Source organism: Urocampus carinirostris, chromosome 6 (assembly GCF_059441175.1).
Source record: "Urocampus carinirostris isolate Australia breed hairy pipefish chromosome 6, RoL_Ucar_1.0, whole genome shotgun sequence".
NCBI lineage: Eukaryota > Metazoa > Chordata > Actinopteri > Syngnathiformes > Syngnathidae > Urocampus > Urocampus carinirostris.
This window is the reverse complement of record NC_142354.1, coordinates 25,706,378-25,727,138: the sequence shown is the minus strand read 5'-3', so window position 1 is coordinate 25,727,138 and position 20,761 is coordinate 25,706,378. Positions and strand designations below refer to the sequence as shown.

Here is a 20,761-nt window from a genome sequence, read left to right as displayed (position 1 = left end):
TAATAACGCTCCTGTAGAATATGAATCACATACAGTTTTTCAAAGGGTCAGTAAAAACAGTCACTAGAGGTGAAATGGCTGCCCCCTGATATTGCTAAAAATATATAAATGTTATTTCTTAAATAGTTTAATCCAAAGGATATCCTCAATATAAACTGGGTCTTTACTTGTCTAAACTTTTTTTTTGTGTGTAGAAAATGAGATAAAAAGTAATTTTAATTAATTTCTTGTTGTTGTATCACCACGGGTAGTAATTTTGAGAAAGTTGTCGAGTAATGATAACATCATGCACACTCAGGGTTTAGCTAATGTTCAAGAAAGAAGGTAGGCCATGATTGTTTTTAATGATGTCATCCTCCCATGTCTCTAACCTCAAAAGAAAGGATTTAAATAAAGTGTATCTTTCCTACTAACCCATATTCTACCAACACAATATTAACTGAAATGCTGTGTTTAGATTAGTAGTGTTCCAGACAGCATATTATAATATCTGTTATAACTCATATTAAAAAGATGGCATGCCTACTAACCTTTGATATTAAAAAGTGGTAGATTTTACCACACACTATTCTTACGTGAAAAACATAAATTGTCTCTAGAAAAACAAACATGTGCTTTGAAAAAAAACATGTGCTTTGAAAAAAAAAACGGAAATCTGATGCAATAATTAAGGCAGTTTATTCACACACAAAGACTCAAAATAAAGCAGTCATAGACTAAAATACTAGTCTTGAGTCCAGATTAGGTTTGTTGTTTAAATTTGCAAAAGCAGTAGATTTTTAAAAAATCTTTAGGGATTTTTAAGGGGAGAAAAGCAGTAGTGTTGGTGAGTATACACTAGAATGCCATGTTTTCAGTAGTGTCGTGCATATGAGGCATTTTGCTGTCAAAAGTCTCCAGGTAGATTTTGGTTAAATTTTGATGGTATAAATTTTCTGTAATTTTTGGCAATCATTGAAAAATGAAGGCCCCAGCGAGAATTGAACTCGCGACCCCTGGTTTACAAGACCAGTGCTCTAACCACTGAGCTATGAGGCCTGTGCTCACCATTTGACCACTTTGGTCTTTTCTTTTGTGTTCAGAGGTCACATTGCAAAGAATTGCAAAGAATGGGCTGTCTTTGATGAGGTTCTTGTCAGTACTTTCTAGGTTGAATACCAGGATCTTTTCATGAGGCTGTTTATGAACAGAACACCTCATATTTTCTTGCTTTGGTAAATAAAGGGTGGTACATATCCTGATGTTGCGAGGACTTGAATTAATTTATTGTGCCGTGATTATTAAAAATTGAAATCTCTAAAAGCACGAACGACTGATCTGTTGGGAATTTTGTGTTTCGGCCTTGTCGTGTCACGGTTCCGCCTCTCCCTAACAAACAAAAGCCAGGCAGCCAGGAAGTCGTGCAACCAATCGGCGGCTGCCTTACATTCCGCCGGCGCCTCGTCCAGTCAGCGTTTGCTTTCTATGAGAGCAGTATGAGAGTGCAGCTGCACGTTCTGAGCAGGGTGAGGGCTGACAGGGCCGTCCTCCATGTTGTAATAAGCACTGACATATCCCACACAGAATTGTTAGGCATGCATCCATAGAGGTAAGCTGGATTTTCTTTCTTCTGCTAATGTGACTCTCTTGTTTAGGCATCAGCCGTGGATAAGCTATGCCTTGGACACCAGAGGGGGAGGGGAAGGAAAAAAGGTAGTCACATTATGGAATTGGAACTTAAAAGATCACCACTTTGTGGTTCTTGCTAATGGAAAAGAGGGACCCAGGCGTAGGGTTTTTATACATGACAATTTTAGGCCCACCTGGTTGGTTTTCTAAACCCCCAAAAATACCCCGCTTGTTTTGTGTCTGGCACTGGCCTGTGTTGTCAAGCTTGCAGGCCTGTCGAGGTTTTCAGAATAGGAGACAAGCCACTGTTGCAAAATGGGATACCCCAAAGGAATCAACTCATGGGAAAGTGACAGCAAGGCAAGTTTAATTTAGGCCCGAAAACTGGCGTGAGCAGGTAATGGCAGCAATTGCATATCAAACATACTTCATTGAATAACAATCACAGAATCTAATCCAAACCTGCAATAAACAGGCCAGATTCTCAAAGCTGGTTTTTGGGCGGTGTTCTTGCTGCTTTTAAGTATCGTGGAAAACTGTCCTCCAATAGTCTCTGCTTTCGAGCGTCAGCCATCTTGGAGAACTTCCCCTTTCTCTGCTAAGTACGCAGGAGGAGAGATGTGAAGTAGTTCTTCTGATCAGACACTGCAGTGGAAACTCATCAGATCTCTGTTTTCGAAGAGCTGTCTGAAGGGCAAGGAGGTTTGGCAGCATACTTTCTTTATTTATTCATGGTTCTTTTTTGCTCTCTGTGCATATGAATCTGAAATCACAGATTGGGTTTTTGCTCTCTGAATTGTTTTCCCTGTACAGTATTATTTTTCTTCTGACAATAATCAAATGATCTGGTTTTGACACTGTGGCCTGGTCATGCAGATTTGCTACCTAGTTCACTTTAGTAGTTCTGCATATTGGTCCTATTAATATTCCCCTTGGTAGCTACTTCACATCAAATGCTGTGATATCACTGGAATTAGGGCTAGGCAATCCTTTAAAATAATTGGACTAATTTGACATTTTCAAAATCTGCAAAAAATGTGTAATAGAAGTTGGGATTGTAAGAGCTCATTTTAAATTTCTCAAAGCTTAATAACAATTTTTAAATTACAAAAAAATTAGTAAATTAGTTAAGAAAAAGTCACCAACGTTTTGTATTAAATCAAGGTTTTCAAATGTTTTATGCATCTCTTGTGAAATATAAAAAAATAAATAAATATATATATATATATATATATATATATATATATATATATAATATATATAATATATATAATATATATAATATAGGGCAGCACGGCGGCACAGTGGTTAGCGCTTGTGCGGCACAGTTCATGTCATGGGAACCTGTCGTGGGTTCAAATCCAGCTCCAGACTTTCTGTGCGGAATTTGTATGTTCTCCCCGTGCTTGCGTGGGTTTCCTCCGGGCACTCCGGTTTCCTCCCACGTTCCAAAAACATGCATTTCAGGTGAATTGGCCGGTCCAAATTGTCCCTAGGTGTGAATGAGTTGTCTGTCCCTGTGTGCCCTGCGATTGGCTGGCAACCAGTTCAGGGTGTCCCCTGCCCACTGCCCGAAGATGACTGGGATGGGCTCCAGCCCCCCCGCGACCCTAATGAGGATAAGCGGTACGGCTGATGAGATGAGATATATATATATATATAGTATAAATAGGATAAATTAATATTTAAATGATTATTTAAAATTTCAAGTATTTCAGGGGTACGTGGACTACGATTATAGAACCAAATTATAAATCCAACTGTAATCAATTTGTATTATGATGGGGGTTTTTTGTATCATAATGAACTGCAGTTATCTCTACAGTTACATTTACAACTGGTGGGCCGTTTTCAGTGGGTTGTGGGCTTTTATAAAAATGTTCCTTTCTTTTCCCAGTTCTTCTTTTTATTTCTTTTTATTTTTTCCTTTTCTTCTTTTCTTTCCTTTTGATTCTGCCATCTTGCTGCTAAGGAAACACCTCAAATACCATGTGAAAGGCATTAAACAAGAAGAAAAATGTTGCGGGCGGTTACTTTGACTCTCTGTAGTTTGTGTTCTTCTTTGTACTTTGTATTGCTCGTTTTAGGTTGCACTACAAAACACAGCGACATCTAGTTGTCAAATATTACACATTGCCCCATTACAAAAAAGGTAATGTTATATTTTGAAGTCTTTTTGTTTTGGTGGTCATTTTGTTTTGTTTTAAAAAAAAAACGTGAATATATTTTAATATTTCTGATTCAAAATGCACTATTGTTTTTGTTCAATACATTTTAGATGTGCAATCTATTTTACTCAATATTCGTCGGAGCTTGCAATTATGGAGGGATGGTGAGTCCTCGAGTCAGACCTGCTGAGAACCAGTGAGCTAAAGTACATTTACTTCAAAAATATGCAGATAATGTTGAGATTTTGACTTTGTTTTTTTCTTAATCGGCCAAATTCCTGCTGGCAAATATCTCATCAGTGTAACATTGTAGCGAATAGAGTGGTAAACATGGCTGGAGATTAAATTTAATTCTCTGAATTTAATCCAGTGTCCTTGTGCCTAGAAGATAGGACACAAACAGTTTTAACCTTTATGTGGTCCTTGTTTGCTGTCTTTCACTTGTGTGGTGCGAGCACTAAACGAGTGAGTGAGGGAAAGGAAGCCTCATCAAAATGGATGCCAGACACCTCTGAGAGCACAGCAGAGAGACGCCAATCCTTCAGGAGCCTACCTCACAGCGCTGCCTCTCACACATCTGCGGCCTTTCAAGCTGAGGAAAGGGAAACTTGCTTTCAAGGATAGCGCAGAGAAGCCCTCTCTGCATTGCAGCATCCTAGCTGAGGAGCTCAAGAAGCAGAAAAGCTTATGTGGTACATACAGCTCCCCATCCAATCGGGTACCTTAGTGCGCTGCTCGGACCAATCGGGCTCATTCAGCTGAGGTTAAAGATTGACAATCGCATGAGGAAGCGGCAAGGAGAAGAGAGGAGGCCTTCTGGGGTATTTGGAGACATCGTTTTGCCTCAATGAAAATAGTTCCAAAAAAATCAGGTGAAGAATCTTAATGTGAGTAAGTCTGGATAGCATGCTGTTGATTTTCTTCATTGATGTTCTGTGGAAACTGATGTATAAATACCTTTTATGCCATGTAATTTGATCTCATGTTTTTTACTCGGATTGCTGTTGACTGGTTTTGTATTTTAGTTAATTGTTGGGATAATTGTGTGCGATTGTCCGGGCAGGCTGCTGGAAAAGGCCACAATGTCTTTTTTCTGCCTTTTGTGTATGGTCTGTGTTGATGGCAGACACATGATCACTGTCAGACTGAGATGGAGGAGGAGGGGGTAGGATAGGTGAGTGGTCTCGGTGAACAAGATTACAGAAAACAATCAACAGTGAGCCTAGAAACCACTGTGGTGCCTACAACAGGGTTCGTATGCAGGGTTCATACGGGTGTTAGAAATAATTGAAAATACTTGATTGTTGTTGCGTTTTCCTGCATTTAAACGTGCTTGAATTTTGGGTGAAGTGCTTGAAATTGTGGCAATGTTTCTCAATAAGTCAGCTTAAAAATTGACGCTGACTCTGCTCTCTGGTGGTTTCGCTTTGCCATTGTATTTCTTCTTCCCTCGTGATTAACTGCAGCTGACATTAGTTTGTTTAGCATTGTCCTATGAGGACCGACGCATGCTACACCTAAACAAGACACTATGAAATGTGCAGGGTTGGGTAGGGTTACTTTAACTTGATTACTTTTAATTACTTTTGGATTACTCCAATACCAAATATGCTAATAAAAGACAAAAGAAACTGAATATGAATAAAATCATGACTCACAACACTTGGTAAGCTTTCTCTCCTGGCTTTGATCTCTTTGATCTCCGGCAAAACTAACATAAAATGCGACAGAAACAAAATGAAAATAAATCCAAACAGCTTGCCAACATCATTTTTGCCGTTCCATCTATTCCGTTACTCCCCAAGCCTGCACAAAATTTAGTAGTTTTATTCATATTTACTTTCTTTTGTCTTTTATTCGCATATTTGGTATTGGAGTAATCCAAAATTAATTGAAAGCAATCAAGTTAAAGTAACCCTACCCAACCCTGGAAATGTGTATTGGTGCAAGGATTGCATACCAATTATAGAGATTTATTATGAGCACTGCAAAAAAATGAGGTAGCATTTCCCAGTGGTAAATTGCAATGCGAAGAACTTCCTGCAACTAAATATGTAAGTTACGTATTGGTCATTTTTATCCAACACCTACTGTATATGGGGAAGGATTCGTCTCAAAAAATATATACCGTAAATTCCGGACTATAGAGCGCACCTGATTATAAGCCGCACCCACCACATTTTAAGAGGAAAACCGATTTTGTACTTACACAAGCCGCACCTGTATATAAGCCGCATGCGCCCACAGTAAAACATGTAACACAAACACAAAATTAACCCAAACCCGACTAAGTCCCGCGATTGAAACTGAATTTGAATTTCCTTCATTATGGTACACAGGACTAAATTCACAACCGGCAAAATGAACGGAAAATGATACCGGTACTTAAGGTTTGATGCAGACCTGCAGAGTCCGGGTCCCGTTGAAAGTAATCCAAGGAAAAAAGTGTATATTTCCAAAGGTAAGGGTGGGGAAAATATATATCCACTATTGTCCGCCGCGTCCACAAACACGTCTCACCTTTACTCCACTTCCCATCAGCCCCCGTTGTTTTCGCCCCTTCTTTTTGATTCGCCCGTGGAAAACAGAATAAGTCTCTAAAATAAATACATTACAAAAATATACAGTTGCAAATACATATTATACATGGTTACACATATTCACAAAGAAAAACGGTACACCGAGAGAGTTTTCAAAGCTTTAATAATAATAATATAACTTTCATCCCAAACGGTGCCTGTGACAGGTAGCAACACGCTAGTAACACACTAGCAACACGCTCGCAACACAGTAAACGGGTCTGTTAAAAAAACATACCCTACTTGTAAAAATCACGGTAAACCGTCCTCATCTTCCTCCTTTGAACTGAAACCATCAAAGTCGGACACTTTCGCTGGAACTTTCATCCACTCCTGATTCTGTGCCCTCCTCTCCGTCACGCAACAGACCGGCTATTCGGAACCCGTTGGTGATGGTGGATTTTTTTATGCTGCCCCACGCTGTCAGGATCCACTGGCAGACTTGCAAAAAGTTGCCTTTCGCATGCGGCCAATTTTAGTGAAAGATTTCTCGCCGCTAGTCAAGCCAAGAAGTTGCAGTCTTCCTCGGCGCATATATTCCACCGGTCTAAATCTTACCTTTTGTATTCGAGCGCCGCTGGCGGCCGTTAGAAAAATTACATAAATTGGCCGTATCACTGAATAAGCCGCAGGGTTGAACATTTGGGGGAAAAGTAGCGGCTTATAGTCCAGAATTTACGGTATTTGCAATTTACACAAAACCTGATAATCATACGTCTAGATACATACACATGCAAGATTAAAAATCACATGTGTAAATAGCCGTTTTATCTGTGGCTAAGCAAAATGCATGATTCACAGTTTTTTTGTTTTTTTAACCCTACTGGAGAAATTAGAAAATTGGTTTTAATGCTCTTGAAAAAGTGCTTGAATTGGGCCATGAAAAGGATGTACAAACCCTGCTACACACCACATTTGAAGCTTTAACTGATACTGAGAAAAACCTGGACAACAAACTCATTTAAATATGACATAAGTATTGGTGAGGTCATCAAGATTAAGTTTTTTTAAAAACTCTGATAGAAGATTTACATATTTTATACCACAATTAACAAGATCTTGTACTTGTTTGCTGGCTCAGAAAATTCAGGTCTTTTGTTATATACAGTATATAGGCCCTTGTTCCCTGGAAAAAAATATTAACCGAATGTATTGGTGTATAACACGCATTTTTCTAACTTAAAAAAACACCTCAAAACTTAGGGTGCGTATTATACACGAGGTAATGTACAGTAGTACATCACTGTATTTGTCCAATGATTGATCAGTTGAAAACATCGCTAACCACAATCACAAAACATTGGATGCAACAGGAAATAAACCTAGGTTGCGGGGATCAGAGTGCCTATTTAACCACCAGCTAGCTGACATATATTAAGGCATTCGATTTTATTTCATTATAACTCTTGTTTTATTCACGGTACTAGAGGCGAATGATTTTGGTCATAAAACCCAGTCTTCGACTCAGTTTTTGATGGCGAACACAGTCAACTCAAACTGCAGATTAATATACGATTGCAGGTTTTTGCTGGATATGCAATCATCCAGAATTCAAGTGCTCGTTGCGGCGACCACTCTGGACTGTTTACTTAGCCTCGGAGTGCTACGCCAACAAGACCCAGCGGCCTACGAAGCAGAGTGGCAAGAGAAGGCGGTGTGACCGGAGGAGGAAGCGAGGTTGTCGGGCCGGGCTAACGGCTAGGCTAAAGGCTAAACCCTTCAAAACGCCTCTCCCATCCATTTTCCTCTCCTGGACCATCTACCACTGGAACTAACATCGAACCGCAAGATGACGAACTGCTGCGCTATAATTCTGACGGAGACATGGTTAAACTCATCTATCCCGGCTGACGCTGTTAGCATTGTGGGGCTAACTGCATTCCGCGCTGATAGGAGCGGCGAACTCACCGGTAAGAACAGGGGTGGCGGACTATGCATTTATACCAACAACAACTGGTGTAGAAATGCTAGGATAATCTCGAATCACTGCTCACGGGATATTGAACTTTTGATGGTGATTGGCAGACCCTTCTACCTCCCCAGGGAGTTTAGCGCTGCTATCACTACTGCTGTGTACGTGCCCCCAAGCGCTAATACAAGGGAGGCAATGGACGTTCTCTACCGAACTGTGAGTGAACTGCATCATGCTTACACGGAATGCATTTTTATTGCTGCTGGGGACTTTAACCAGGCCAACATGAAAACAGTTCTCCCGCATTTCCACCAGCATGTCGACTTTGCTACAAGAGGTAGGAACACATTGGAATTGGCCTATACAAATATCAGAAGAGCATACAGAGCAGCCCCCCGCCCCCACCTTGGCTCATCACCTTTCTGTTATGCTAATTACTGCATAAAGCCCCTGCTGACCAGAGAAAAACCTACAGTGAAGCCAGGTGAGGGTGTGGACTGAGGGGGCAATGGAGGCACTACAGGACTGCTCTGAGTACACAGATTGGGACATGTTTAAATCGGTTGCCACTTACAACAACAAAATAAACATAGATGAGTATGCCATGTCTGTGTCAGCCTACAGTACATCAGTAAATGCGCAGAGGACGTCAGCAACACCGAAACCATCTGCACCCGTGCCAATCAGAAGCCCTGGATGACTGCTGAGATACGCAAATTGCTAAAGGCACGGAACCTTGCCTTTAAATCTGGTGATGAGGAGGCACTGAGATCTGCGAGGGCCAACCTGAACCGTGCTATCAGACTAGCAAAGCGATCGCACAGTTCTAAAAATCCAGGACTTTTTCCTCAGCACAACCAACACCAGGGATATGTGGAAAGGCATTCAGGCCATCACCAGATAACAGCCTACCACCGCCCCAGTGGGGGACACTAGCATGGACCTTCTGAATGACCTCAACAACTTCTTTGGGAGGTTTGAGGCACAAAATGGCACCCCTGCAGTGAAAGCGGTTCCATATCAGGACGAAAGAGCACTCCTTCTGGACTCAATGACGTGAGGAAGACCCTGAAAAGGGGCAACACACGGAATGCTCCAGGCCCTGACAACATTCCAGGGTGGGTCCTTAGGGAGTGCGCCGATCAGCTGGCTTGTGTCCTAACAGACATTTTCAACACCTCGCTAGACCAAGCCACGGTACCATCATGTTCCAAGATTGCCACCATCATGCCAGTGCCAAAGAATCCCCAGATCTCATCACTGAACGACTACCGGCCCGTTGCACTGACTCCTATCATAATGAAGTGCTTTGAGAGACTGGTCAAAGAGCACATCACCTCCAGTCTCCCCTCCTCACTCAACCCCTTTCAGTTTGCCTACCGGACAAACCGCTCCACCGGGGATGCCATCTCTTCTGCTCTTCACCTGAGCCTGACACACCTAGAGGAGAAGAACACCCATGTGCGGATGCTGTTGCTGGACTTCAGTTCAGCATTCAACACCATCATCCCACAACACCTGGTAGACAAACTGAGACTCCTAGGCTTCAACACCCCCCCCCTGCAAAACTGGCTGCTGGACTTCCTCACTGACAGACCCCAGTCAGTGCGGCTTGGTCAGAACATCTCAGATGTCATCACCCTCAGCACGGGCTCCCCCCAAGGCTGTGTCCTGAGCCCCCTGTTGTTCACCCTGATGACACACGACTGCGTCCTTAGGTCAGCCACAAACCACATCGTGAAGTTTGCGGACGACACAACAGTGATGGGCCTCATCAGGGACAACAACGACCTGGCCTACAGAGAGGTGGTGGAGCAGTTGGTGGGCTGGTGCAGAGTCAACAGCCTGGTCCTGAATGTTTACAAAACTAAAGAGATCATTATCGACTTCAGGAAAAACCAGCCCAACCATGCCCCACTTCTCATCAACAACAAGGCTGTGGAGGTTGTCAGCAGCACCAAGTTCCTAGGGGTGCACATCACAGACAAACTCACCTGGTCCGTGAACACTGCATCACTGGTGAAGAGGGCACAGCAGCACCTGTACTTCCTGCGGAGGATGAGGAGAGCCCACCTGCCCCCACCCACCCTCATCACATTCTACAGGGGCACCATAGAGAGCATCCTGACTAGCTGTATCTCTGTGTGGTGTGGAGGCTGCAGTGCCTCCGACTAGGGTAGTGTGAGGAGGGTGATGAGGACAGCAGAGAAAATAAATCGGGACTTCTTTCCCTTCCATTCAGGACATTGGCCAGAAGCGCTGCCTATCCCGAGCCAAGAACATCATTAGGGACCCCTCTCACCCCCATCATGGACTGTTCACTCTGCTAGCCTCTGGGAAGAGGTACTGCAGTGTGCGGTGCAGGACCAACAGGTTCTGCAACAGCTTTGTCCCCCTGGCCATTAGACTGTTAAATGATCAATCACACACATAGTAAGCCTACACAGCTGCTAATCTGTACATCTGTTTGTTTTGTTTCTTTTTTGTCCTTGGACTATTGGCAGTTCTCTTATACCTAGCCACTCCTTTGCACATCTGTTCTCCTCTGCAATATCGTACTCCAGTGTTATTGTTATTGTATAGTGACTTGTTTACCTGACTGCCCATTTTGCACATCTGGTTAGCTGCTCGTCTTGCACTTGTTGCACTACTGTATAATACTATACATAGCTATAATTATTAGTATATTATTAGTACTTCAATACTCCAACTCAATACAACATTTTATTTATATCTGTACACTCAAGGAAACTGTGCGGGCCAGAGGTATCGACATTTCGTTCTGTATACACGTGTACAAGAATGACATTAAAGTATATCTGAATCTGAAAGTTAAGTAAACGCAAAGAGCACGACAAGGGAGAGAACTCTTTTGTATCTGATGAGGAATTGGACTTTAAAGGACATTAAATAAATTAATTGGAAATTTTCTGTTGGTATGGTATTCGTAGTTTACGTTGTAGATAAATGATTGTAATCATTCTTGCACGTATTTAACATTTGTCACTTACAATGCTTAGTTTGAGCTAAGAAAAAGTAAAAATAATTTCATTCCAATTCTTGGTAAAAAATAAAATAAAATTAGGAGTTCTCGTTATACATGAATAATTGCAATAGTTATGTTAAGCTATTTGTAAGTGTCTTAAGTACGTCGTAATTTTTATCCAATGCTTTTGTTGTCAATTTATCAAGACTAACGTCTGTTTTGTCCCATATTAGTAGAGATTTTACTGTTAACGTGGTTCAATTATTTTGAGATGTGTATAGACTGTCAAGGGTATTTATTCTGTTGTGCCTCAAATAATCTCTTTTGAGATATTGGTGCCACAGCACTGCATTTCTTTCTTCTAATCTGTTATCGCGACACAACATTCTGTTTATCTTCCATTGTCTTCTGTTGGCCAAGCATGCTTCTCGTATCTCTCTTTGCCCAGTTACTGCCATTGAGCTACTTACACTAATGTACACTTTGCTGGTTTAAGCATCCCCGGCTCACAAATCTATTAAAATGTCCTTGCGCTAGCAGAACTAAAAAACAGATGTGAAAGAAACATTTGAAAATTAAATGTGCTCTCTTCTGCTGCCAATTATTACTGCACTGTTGTATGTATAATATTTTATTCATATATACAACTGAACTGCATATAATATATATATATATATATATATATATATATATACAGTAACTACTAAATAAATATAATATATAGTATGAATGTATTATTTTAAGTTTAAAATATGTACTCTTGTCTATACATGCAGCAGAGGAAGTAAAGAAGACAACTGTCACTCAGAGAAAATGGAAAGCTCAACGAGATCTAAAGGTGAGAATTAATCATAAATACTGTCAAATATCTACTGTAGACCATATATCACACTTTTTCACAGCTATATATGAAATAGTATAAATAGTTTTACAGACATGCATTAGCGTGTGTCATGGTACCGCGGTGTGAATCTTCTCTTAGGATGAAAGAAGTATTGTGTTCTTTAACTTTGAGAACTAGCATCTTCTTCTAATACACTAACTTCTATTCCAATATTTAGTGCTGCATCCAAATCTAGTTTATTATTTTACATGTAAAACCAGCCTCTTTGTTTTAGCAGAAATTCAAAGTTGTTGTTTTTCATATGTTGAACACTAGCTCAATGTTCTTTTACTGCAAATAAAACCTAGCCTCATCTTTTTTGTGTGGGAAGCATTTGTTGTCTTTTTCTATGCCAAATCCGAGTCTGTCTGCACTAAAAACTAGCATATTTTTCTGTACAAAATAATGATCTTCTTTAATTTTTTCCCAAATCTTATGTAATCTTCTTCTACGCTGAAAACTAGCGTCATCTTCTTCTGTGCGGAATTTTAATGTAGTCTTCTATACGGGATCACACTGTTGTCTTTTCTTCTGTACTGGGAAAAAGTTAATTATTTCATGCCAAAAAAAATAACCTCTTCATCTTTGCCCAAAAAAAGCGTTGTCTTCTTCCAGGCTGAGAACTAGCTTTTGCTTCCAATTCAAAAACTAATATATTCTTCTGTGCGGAGATCTAGCATTGTATTCTTCTTTTAACATTGTTTTTTTTTCTGCACTAAAGACGAGCTTTTCTGTCTACACTGAAAACTAACCTCTTAGTTTTTGCCGAAAACTAGCTTCATTTTTAGAGAATTTGCATTGTCTATTTCTGTGCCAAATGGCTCGGTAATCTTAAAAATTGTAACCTATAAACGCCAGTACCTTATGTAATTTTATTTTCTACTTAATTACTGAATGCATTTTTGGCCTCGTCAATTATACTCTGGACCATCTGTAATACACAACATTGGTTCATTAATTTCAAACCTCCACATGCAACACAAGACACAGGCTCAACAGAGAGGACGACTCAGAAGCGAAAACAGCCAAGCCCGTCACACTCATCAAATGGTCATTCCTCTGCTGACACTTCCCCCAGCCCAGCCAAAAAGAAGAAAAAACCAGGTGCCGTTAGCAGCAGCAAAGATCAGGTAATAAACAAAAGTCATAAATACGTAAAATGGACACTGACATTTTATGATGACTTCGTTTGTCTAATTTGGTTTAAGTTGGAAATCCTGCTCGTTTTCATCCATCTCTTGGGGTGATCAATCTGCCTCTTTTTGTCACCTGTTAGCCTAAAAATAAAGACCAATCCCTCTTAAGTTTTAGATATTGGTTACTGGTTGGACAACTACAAAGTCATTCACTTTTTTTACATGCAGGTATCATGCTGCATTCCAGAAAAGTGGGAAGTGGTAGTTCTCCAGTCTTGGAAAATATCATTAAAATGATACTCGAGGTGGGAGAAAATATATGTAACCCGACTTCATAAGTACTTCAATCTGACGTCACTCGTCGAAATGGCAATGCCCAACGACAAACTCACTGTGAATGGTCAAACATGATTTACACGATTACAGTGTGCGCTATTGGCCTCAGATGCCGTTTCACAGCCCATAATTTGAGCGCTTGAGAGAAGGCTGGTTTTCCTGAGGTCCAAATGTCTTTAATGAAAAAAATAAAGAACATTCACATTCGTTTGGAACGCTTTGGGGTTGGATCTGGTACCATCCGAGTGGGAGATATCCAACTCCCCACTCTCTTGGGATGCAGCATTAGTCGGACCGGGATTTAAAGTTGAAATTTTTTGGCAATCCGAAGGGATCGTTTACATGCCTAGAGACAATCAAACAAGCCTTTATATTACGTAAATAGACATAGTTTACGCATTAAACTCTTGACATTACAGAAACAACAATTTAATTCATGTCACTAACTAAATTCAACAAAGTACTGTGTTTGTTTCCTATGCACTCCCAAATATGTGCTCCTATGTGGCTAGTCAAAAGCATAGACCTACACCAGAGAGAGATTCAGCTCTAATTTGCTGCGATACGGCCGCTAGCATTTACGGCTAGCTTTGCCGACACAGCCACAGCATTAGCAGCTAGGATTAATGACAAGATTGTCTGACATGTTCACTAGTTTCGTGAACTCAAGATTGACTGTTGCCGACACTAGCATGTGATTTTAGCTTTGCTAACAATGTTGTTAGTATTGGCGACTACTTTCAGCGATGTATATGCTAGCATTAGCGCCTAGTGTCAAAGAAATGCTGATATGTTGGCGAAATGTTGATTGTCCCCCCAAAAATGTGTCCTTCTCCATAATGCATAACATTTGCTTTTCTGAATCTATATTAATTGAGAAGGACAAATTAAGAATAACTCTATATGGATGGAGAAAACTGTTTATCTGGACTGTGGCATTTTCCCTGGAAACAGAAAATAAAAGGGAAATATCCCAAGGAAATCAAATGATATACATAAGGGTTTTTAGCGAGTAAACCAGAGTTTGCGTGGATCATTCATCTCGGTACTACAAGTCCCACAGTGCTTTTCGGCAAAAAAATATGGATGAGGGAAACTGCGTTTGCTCACAAGCAATTTTATGTGAGGCCACAGCTATTTACACTTTGCATACAGTTCACAGATCCCTTAACCACCAGGGCATGTGACAATACTAATAGTAGATCCTAAATTACTTGTGAAAAAAAAGATTCTTAAATTTTGAGTATCACATTGTACAATTCGCATTGGATCATTTGTGGCTTTCATATGTCAGTTGAAATTCAAACTTTTAAAGGCTTGTATTCTAGATCTTTAGTCAAATTATTCATGTATTAAATTAATAGTTAGCTAGATGGATAAAGAATTAAAATAAACTATTTAAAATAAGTTCTATTTAAAAAAAAAAACTTCCTAACAACAAGTCCCACCTGGTGTTTTTTTTTGTGTCACTGGTCAAATCTAAATAAAATAAAATAAATAACTAAATAATGTAGCTTGGCAGAGACAGACGGATGCGTACTTACATACCATAAGTAACGGCTTCAATGTAGGCTAATGTAGTGGAGTAAGAGTACACTTTCTTATTTTAATCAAGTACTAAGTAAAAGTATAAAGCATAGTGATTTAAAAAATAGTCCTAGAAGTACAAAATTTCCCCAAACTTACTCAAGTCAATGTGACTTATTACCACGAAACCTCTGCTGGCAACCATATTATTGCCGGCATGTAAACGTACCCTTTGTAGGTCAAGAGCAAGTGGCAAAATGGCAGATTTTGATCATTTAATTTCCAGAGAAGGACTGCTTCAACTCGACAGTGCACCTTTTTGTTATTGTTGTGCACTTCGCCTGGCTTTGTTCACCTTGGCCTGATTTTGACCCTCCCCAATCTTGTGCTTCTTTTTTTGCCTGGATTCCAGTCAGAACTAAGACACGGTCCCTTTTACTATGCGAAGCAGCCAGCACTCACCACAGACCCTGTTGATGTTGTACCGCAGGACGGCAGGAACGATTTCTACTGCTGGCTGTGCCACCGCGAGGGTCAGGTGCTCTGCTGTGAGCTCTGCCCCAGGGTGTACCACGCCAAGTGCCTCAAATTACCAGACGAGCCTGAGGGTGACTGGTTCTGTCCGGAGTGTGAGGTATTCTGAGTGTGAAGGGGTTGTGAATTACAATTCATACTTTTGTAAAATCTAGTTTTTTACCTTTCGATCTGATTTCATAAGGTTTGATCTTACCGATAGCGATTGTCAACACAGCTTAAGCAAATAAATCTGGATCGTCTCAATAGTGGGATTTTTGTTTGTCCAATATATTGATTATCTTAAATTAATTATTTTTTACGGACGTTTTTAATAAATTCGAAATTCGACTACCATCTGTCAACTCGAGTTTGCACTTTACTTTCTTTGTTAGCCTGGTCCTTGTTTTTGTGAGTTTCCTTAGCTTCCACCCATCCCTCACGCTAGTGTATTATTGCATCTCTCACAAGCCTGGTTACATATTTGCGCCGACAAGGCAGCTAGCAGGGGCTAGGATTAGCGTCTAAGATAAATGACTAGACCACAGTCCCCAACACTAGATCTGCTGTTTCAAACAGTAGCATAATCTCCGAGCTTTGCCGACAGTTCTGCTAGCATTGTCGATTATTTTAGCAGATATATATGCTATCATTAGCGGCTAGCGTCACAGAAACCGATGCTGATCTGTTGGTAAAATTTTCATTGAAGTATGAAAAACTTGCTTTCTGTCTTTATAACATAATTATTTCTTAATATCAATATCATTATATCAGCTACTGGAGTTGAATAGCTACAACATTAGAAAGGTATGAGAACTTGATTGCAGTATATAAATCTCAGGAAAAGATATGTATCTTCATGTTGGATGTTTGATAAGACAAAACTAAATGTGTTTCGAATTCTTAGTGTCCCTTTTTTGTTCCTTCATGATAGCGGTGCATGGCATGTTATATGACATGTACACAAACTGCAGCTGGCCTAATTTAGCCTTTATTTGCTCTGATACGGCCGTTAGCCCTTTCAGTTAGCTTTTTGACACAGTCGCTAACATTAGCGCAAGGGTCGGAAGCTTTTTTACCCAAAGAGCCATAATAACAAAAACATTTTGAACCCCCACCATATATTTTAAGAAAAAAATCACAGAACCGTCATAGCTGCTCTCCAAACAAAATAATATTCTTCAGCGCATTTTAGTTCACTGTGTGACGTTTAAAGATTTGATCAAATCTATGAAATATTAACAATGCCAGAGCCTGTGGCCCATATCAACATAAAAATACCACTTCAAATTCGTCTCTCTCCCACAGTTACTTCAGAGTGTTGTTTTTACTTTAGAGTGTAAATAAGTTTCAAAACAAGTCCTTTTGTAAAATAAAGGGACAAAACATTGCAAACTAGGACACCAGCGTATCTACCTTCTGTCCAAACAACGCTGGGTGAGAAGGAGGAGTGAGCACCCCTGTATATAATCCTGCAAATTGTTACCGCTCACCCAATGCAATTGCTCTCGGTGCTTTGGTAGAGCTTCTGGTTGTTTAAAGTTGGATATGTGGCTTTTCATCATAAAGTGTCTTAACAATTAACATCATTTGTTTAATGAGCTTCCATATAAAGGATTAGTTTGTGATGTACAGCCAAAACAGTTTCCGTTTGTGTGACACCTTGACTGTGAACTGTAGTTAAAATTGTGTCTTATATATACTGGACTAAACCTTTTGAGCAGTTAGCATTGTCGGTTTTGCGGGGCGACGATTGCCTTTGTATGTAGCAATACATTAAGTAATAGTGCAAGTTCTATTTTATCTCTGGGCCATATGTAATCATAAAAAGAGTCATAGATGACTCGCGAGCCATGGGTTCCTGACTCCTGCATTAGCGGTTTTGATTAATGACAAGATTGGCTATTACGGATGCTAGCATTAGCTTTAAGCTAGGCAACAATATTTTTAGTATTAGCTAATGGCTTCTACGATGTATAGGCCAGCATTAGCAGCTAGCGTTGAAGAAACGGACGCTGATTCGTTGGCAAAATGTCAGTTGTCCAAGAACAAATTTATTTTTCTGTTTCTTGTATTTATATTAATTAAAAAGGAAGATCTCAGTTGCATTTGGTATTGTATAGCGACACTATTTCAACTATGATTACTGAACAACAGTATATAAACTTTATATCATTTACCGTGTGCAATTAAAACATGTATTATCTCAGGGAAAAACAAGGTTGTTCGTATTAGATGTTTAATAAGAGCAAATCTAATGTGTTTAAAATTTTCAGTGTCATTTTTATTTATCTGATGTGACCCCATTTGATTTTATCTAATACTGTATTCAGAAAAGCTGATTAGGGAGCCGATACTAAATATTGGAACGGGATCCCTTAACTTCACTTTGGACATTTATTTATCATTTTGTTGTCTTTCCAATAGAAAATAACAGTTGCTGAATGCATCGAGACTCAGAGCAAAGCCATGATGATGCTTACTATTGAGCAACTGTCTTACCTACTAAAGTTTGCTCTTCAGAAGATGAAACAACCAGGTGTAAGTATATTGCTGACACCGTGTCAATGAGGGATTTCTGATAAATGGAAAGCCAATGTAAATTCATCATTTTTACTCACCTGGGCATAATATACTTAACAATTAAACAAACAGCACGCTTGTAAGAGCTCTTACGTTCATGGTAGTCTCACCATTCTCTTCCCTCAAAACCTCTTTGGCTCCGGCATGAGACTATATTAATTTGCATGCGAAAATAATCTCACGCAAGTCACATGGCATTGGCAAACATTGAAGTAGACTGGGCCTGTCATGGCTGGGAACCATGAAAGTAAACCTGCAAGCCGGTGGTGAGGATACAGCTGCCCCTTTCACTCTTTTTCAGGATCATCCCCGCTTGTCATCTCGCTCTCCCCATGCAGCTTCCACGCAGAGAAAGACTTTTAATTGGGTAATAATTGCACCACTAACAAGTCCCTGTCTTGATTCCTACCTTGATTGGTTGTGCTCCTTTTGGTTGGATGCCACTTTTATTGTAGCATGAAAGTAGTGCTCATCTGCTAGCATCAGAGGATGGATTTGAAATGCCAATTTTATATTTAATTTAAACACGTATTTTCTTTTGCTCCATCTTAAAGACTGAGCTCTTCCAGAAACCAGTTTCTCTTGAGCAGCATCCAGACTACGCAGAATACATTTTTCACCCAATGGACCTTTGCACACTTGAAAAGGTGAAATATTTGATATCTATATATATGATATGTTTTTGTGTACGTATGTATATACAGTGTATGCGGTTCATGCTTTCATTTGAAATTGGATGTTTAACATTTGCAAATGCAGAACATCAAAAAGAAAATGTATGGCTGCACCGAGGCCTTCTTGGCAGATGTCAAGTGGATTTTGCATAATTGCATCATATACAACGGAGGTGTGTTGCATATTTTAACTACTAAAAACTGACATATTTTTGGGACTGTATGTTTTCATGATGTACACTATAAAGCAACAAATGGCCAAAATAAAAACCATACTCAAGCCTTCATGTGTTTTATGTTTTGAGCTCACTGAAAACTAATGTTATTTATTTCAACTTTGAAACAAGCGTCTTCTTCAGCATGATAAGATAGATTTGTTTTCTTCTACACCAAAAATCTGTGACGTCTTTTGCACAGAAAACAACCATCTTCCTTTAAACTAAAAACTAGCATTGTCTATGAGAAAAAAAAATGGTGCAGAAAAAGACCACTTTATCTTCTTCTATGTCAAACTAGTGTTTTCTTGTTTAATGCCTAAACCAGCTTTGTGTCATTCTCTGTGGAAAGCTAGCATTGTATTCTTCCATGCCAACATTTTTAATCGCCATCTTGCACAAATAAAACTAGCTTATTTTCCCAATGCCGAAACCAGCATTGTTTTTTTAAATGTCTAAAATTGGCATTTAAAGATGCAGTATTGTTTCATTAGAAGAAATACATTTTCATTAAAGTAAAATTAATAAACAACCACCTAAACTCATTAAAACCTGTACTATAAATAGTAACTTTCCTTATTTTTTTCAGGCAACCATAAACTGACAGCAACAGCTAAAGTTATCGTGAAGATTTGTGAACATGAGGTGAATATGCGGTCTGTGTTATTCTTTTTAGAGTGGATATCCCTTTTTTAGTGCTGGAATGATTAATTCAGCAAACATAATTTTGCATCTCTTTTTTCAGATGAATGAGATTGAAGTTTGTCCAGAGTGTTATCTGTCTGCTTGCCAAAAAAGAGACAACTGGTTCTGTGAGCCGTGTGTAAGTTGGATTTGTTTGGATTACCGGTAGTTTGTGTATCACTTATAATCATTCTGTCTGTCTCTCTCAAGTTAGCTTGCTAACTAGCTTTCTATTTATCAATTAAGCAAGCTAGTGAGATGTCTGTCTGTCTGTCTCAAGTTAGCTTGCTATCGATCTAGTAAGCAAGCCATCTTCTGTCTGTCTGTCCCAATAAAGTTAGCTTGCTAGCTAGCTTGCTATCCATCTAGAATGCCAGCTAGTTGTCTTCTAATCAATCCGTCCGTCTCTAGTTGGCTAGCTAACGAGCTATCATTCTAGCAAGCTAGCTAGTAAGCTCCCACTCTGTCTGTCTTAAATAAATCTATCTATCCATCCATCCATCAAAATTAATCAAAAACAAATAAATCTAAATCAGAGGTCGGGAACCTTTTTGACGCAAAGAGCCATAATAGCAAAATATTTAAAAAAAAAACTGAGAGAGAGAGAGAGAGCCAGGCCATATATTTTTAAGACAAATTCCAGCAAAACCGCCAAACTTAGTCACCAGACATTTTTAAGCGCATTTTATTCCACTGTGTGATGTTTGATGATTTGATCAAATTTATGAAACAAGAATAATGCAATAGCCTGTGTCCCATATCAACAAATATCCCATTTTAAACTGGTCTCTCTCTAGCAATTACTTAAGATCATTGAGGCTAATTTTGACCTAATTTTTTTCATAAATAATAATGAAACACGGTGCAAGCAGAGTTCTGTTGTAAAAATGTCACATAATGCTGCAATCGAAGATACTAATTACCTTCAGTGCAGATAGCACCGGGCAGACAAAAACT

At 39.6% G+C, this 20,761-nt stretch overlaps 1 protein-coding gene and 1 non-coding gene across 8 annotated transcripts in view; one reads left to right on the top strand and one right to left on the bottom strand.

Moving 5' to 3' along the window:
* LOC148364383 (MYND-type zinc finger-containing chromatin reader ZMYND8-like) overlaps positions 1–20,761 on the top strand; it is a 34,424-nt gene that overhangs the window by 1,144 nt on the left and 12,519 nt on the right. The window contains exons 1-10 of one of the 7 annotated variants that reach the window (XM_088338452.1): positions 1,457–1,588; positions 12,030–12,091; positions 13,121–13,266; positions 15,548–15,769; positions 18,076–18,189; positions 18,533–18,598; positions 18,786–18,878; positions 18,991–19,078; positions 19,710–19,765; positions 19,866–19,943. In XM_088338452.1, coding sequence (XP_088194578.1) covers positions 12,067–12,091; positions 13,121–13,266; positions 15,548–15,769; positions 18,076–18,189; positions 18,533–18,598; positions 18,786–18,878; positions 18,991–19,078; positions 19,710–19,765; positions 19,866–19,943 — 888 coding nt within the window. In that variant the 5' untranslated portion in view covers positions 1,457–1,588; positions 12,030–12,066. Of the gene's footprint in view, positions 1–1,456; positions 1,589–1,697; positions 2,311–4,185; positions 4,664–12,029; positions 12,092–13,120; positions 13,267–15,547; positions 15,770–18,075; positions 18,190–18,532; positions 18,599–18,785; positions 18,879–18,990; positions 19,079–19,709; positions 19,766–19,865; positions 19,944–20,761 lie in introns of those variants that run through there. The other 6 variants (XM_088338456.1, XM_088338453.1, XM_088338455.1 and 3 more) reach the window with 6 other exon arrangements.
* Positions 966–1,038, bottom strand: trnat-ugu (transfer RNA threonine (anticodon UGU)). Its single transcript has one exon. It is a non-coding gene; the product is annotated as a tRNA-Thr (tRNA).